Here is a 2,258-nt window from a genome sequence, read left to right on the forward strand (position 1 = left end):
CACAACCCTGCTCCTAACCCCCAGCTTCTTTTATACGGATTCCTGGCTTCCCTCTCCACTTCTCATTCGCCTGTTGGCCCCAGCACTGTAACCTTGCAGCACTCACTGCAGGCTCCTTGTCAGCCTGCAACTGCTCCTGTCCCAGCCCCAGGGCAGAGGGAGGGCAGCTGAGTGGGGAGGGAGGTGGAGATGATCCAGAAAGTTTATGGGGTTGGGGAGGAAAGGAGCGAGCAACAGGGCTGTGACTCTGGGGAAAGTGGCAGAACAGAGTTGGGGATGTGGGGGAAGAGGTGGAGAAGGGAGCAGGGTCTTGTGGGAATATTTGGGACAGGGGGAGGGGCCTTGTGGAAAGAAGTGATGTGGGGGCCAGGAGCTGGGGGAATAGGCAGTGACGGGCATGTGGCCTCAGCGGTCCAGTTACCAGTAATTAGAAAGGTGAGAATCCTGTAAGTTAGTGAGTTGTACATAAACCAATTCCGCTGTTTGTCATGCTGACACAGCACAGCAAGGTCAGGAAAGGGATTCAGGGAACAGGGCCCAGTACCATGTCACCAGCCAGCTCTGCATGGAGGTCAGTCTGAGAGAGCACCAGGAGAAAACTTTAGGATTCGTCATGAGTAAAGAGCCGGAGCAGCCTGCCCTGGATTTCTTTGGTCCTCACCCCATAGATGATGGGGTTTAGCATGGGGGGCATCAAGAGGTACACGTTGGCAATGAGAACGTGGAAATGCAGGGCCACATTGTGGCCAAACCGGTACATTAGGGAGATGAAGAGACCTGGGATGTAAAAGGCTAAAATGACAAAGATGTGGGAGCTGCAGGTCCCAAAAGTCTTGAGCTGGACATCCTTTGTGGGGAGGCTGAAGACGGCCCTGAGGATCTGGATATAGGACACGGTGATAAAAATCACATCCAGACCCATCACACAGAATAGCACAAAGAGACCAAAGTAACTACTGACGCGGATGTCGGCACAGGCCAGATTCACCACGGCTATATGTGCGCAGTACGGCTGGGGGATGATATTGGTTCTGCAATATGGCCATTGCCTCGCCAGGATCAGAAGGGGCAGTACGACTATGCACCCACGCAGCATCACGGCCAGGCCGATCTTGGACACAACAGGATTTGTCAGGATGGTGGAATGCCTCAGGGGGTCACAGATGGCCACATAGCGATCAAAAGCCATGGCTACAAGGATCCCAGACTCCATCTCTAAGGAGCAATGAATAAAGTACATCTGGGTGAGGCAGGCACTGAAATCGATCTCCCTGGAATTGAACCAGAAGATGCTCAGCATTTTGGGAAGGGTTGAGGTAGTCAGGACCAGGTCAGTGACGGCTAGCATGCAGAGGAAATAGTACATGGGCACATGGAGGCTTGATTTCGTCTTCACGATGAACAGAATGGTGAAGTTCCCCAAGATGGCTATGGCGTACATGGTGCAGAAGGGTATGGAGATCCAGACGTGGGCTGCCTCTAGCCCAGGAATGCCCAGAAGGATGAAGGTAGAGGGGTTGGTGAAGTCAGTTGCATTGGAATCCGACATGGAGTAGGGGAGAAGGTGTTCAACTCAGAGTCAGAACGATGTCTCTTGCATGTACTGTATGTGCCCAAGCTGAAGGGTGATGGTCACAGTACAAATGCCTGGATGGAGAGATAATGTTAATTGAAGACATTACATGTACTACTGGAGACAGTTCTAATGAGTGAAGCAGCTTGGTTGCTCTTCACACAGAGAAAAATGACACTTATATTATTCAGATAAATGAATTATGAACACATGGCCCTACAAATACCAATTCCATATTTTATGGTGTTCCCTGCCTCAATAATTCCTATTCATCGTGGTGTGGGAAACCTTAATAGGCACCAGCAGGAAACACAAGTGTGGATACTGGTTATCCATCATTGTTCCTTAATGCAATGAAACCCAGACTAGACAGTCCATCCTGTAGGGAGTTCTCCATTCACCCAGTTGATCAAAATCGGAATGTGGAAAAAAACCCAAAGCTTTGATAAACATGTATCAGAGGGAAACATCCCAACTAGAACACACTCAGGGTAAAGACCTGGGTGTCATTGATTGCAGCTCAACGGAAACACCAGCTCATTAGCAGTAGTGACCAAAACAAAGATAATGTTTGGATGCCTAAGGAATGGAATGGACAATACCCTGCTCTGGACATGTGCTCAGTTTTGGACACCCAGTCTCTATAAAAGATATAGCAGATAGAAAGGGGGTTTCTGAGACACAC

At 49.6% G+C, this 2,258-nt stretch overlaps 1 protein-coding gene across 1 annotated transcript; it reads right to left on the bottom strand.

Annotated features, from left to right (window-relative positions):
• Positions 1-601: 601 nt before the first annotated feature.
• Positions 602-1,549, bottom strand: LOC117872685 (olfactory receptor 52R1-like). Its single transcript, XM_034761402.1, has one exon. It carries the CDS (start codon positions 1,547-1,549, stop codon positions 602-604), a length of 948 nt encoding a protein of 315 aa, XP_034617293.1.
• Positions 1,550-2,258: the final 709 nt, after the last annotated feature.

Source organism: Trachemys scripta, chromosome 1 (genome assembly GCF_013100865.1).
Source record: "Trachemys scripta elegans isolate TJP31775 chromosome 1, CAS_Tse_1.0, whole genome shotgun sequence".
Lineage (NCBI taxonomy): Eukaryota > Metazoa > Chordata > Testudines > Emydidae > Trachemys > Trachemys scripta.

Excerpts from the sequence above, each read along its gene's own strand:
- LOC117872685 (XM_034761402.1), bottom strand. The coding sequence starts at position 1,549 with ATGTCGGATTCCAATGCAACTGACTTCACCAACCCCTCTACCTTCATC.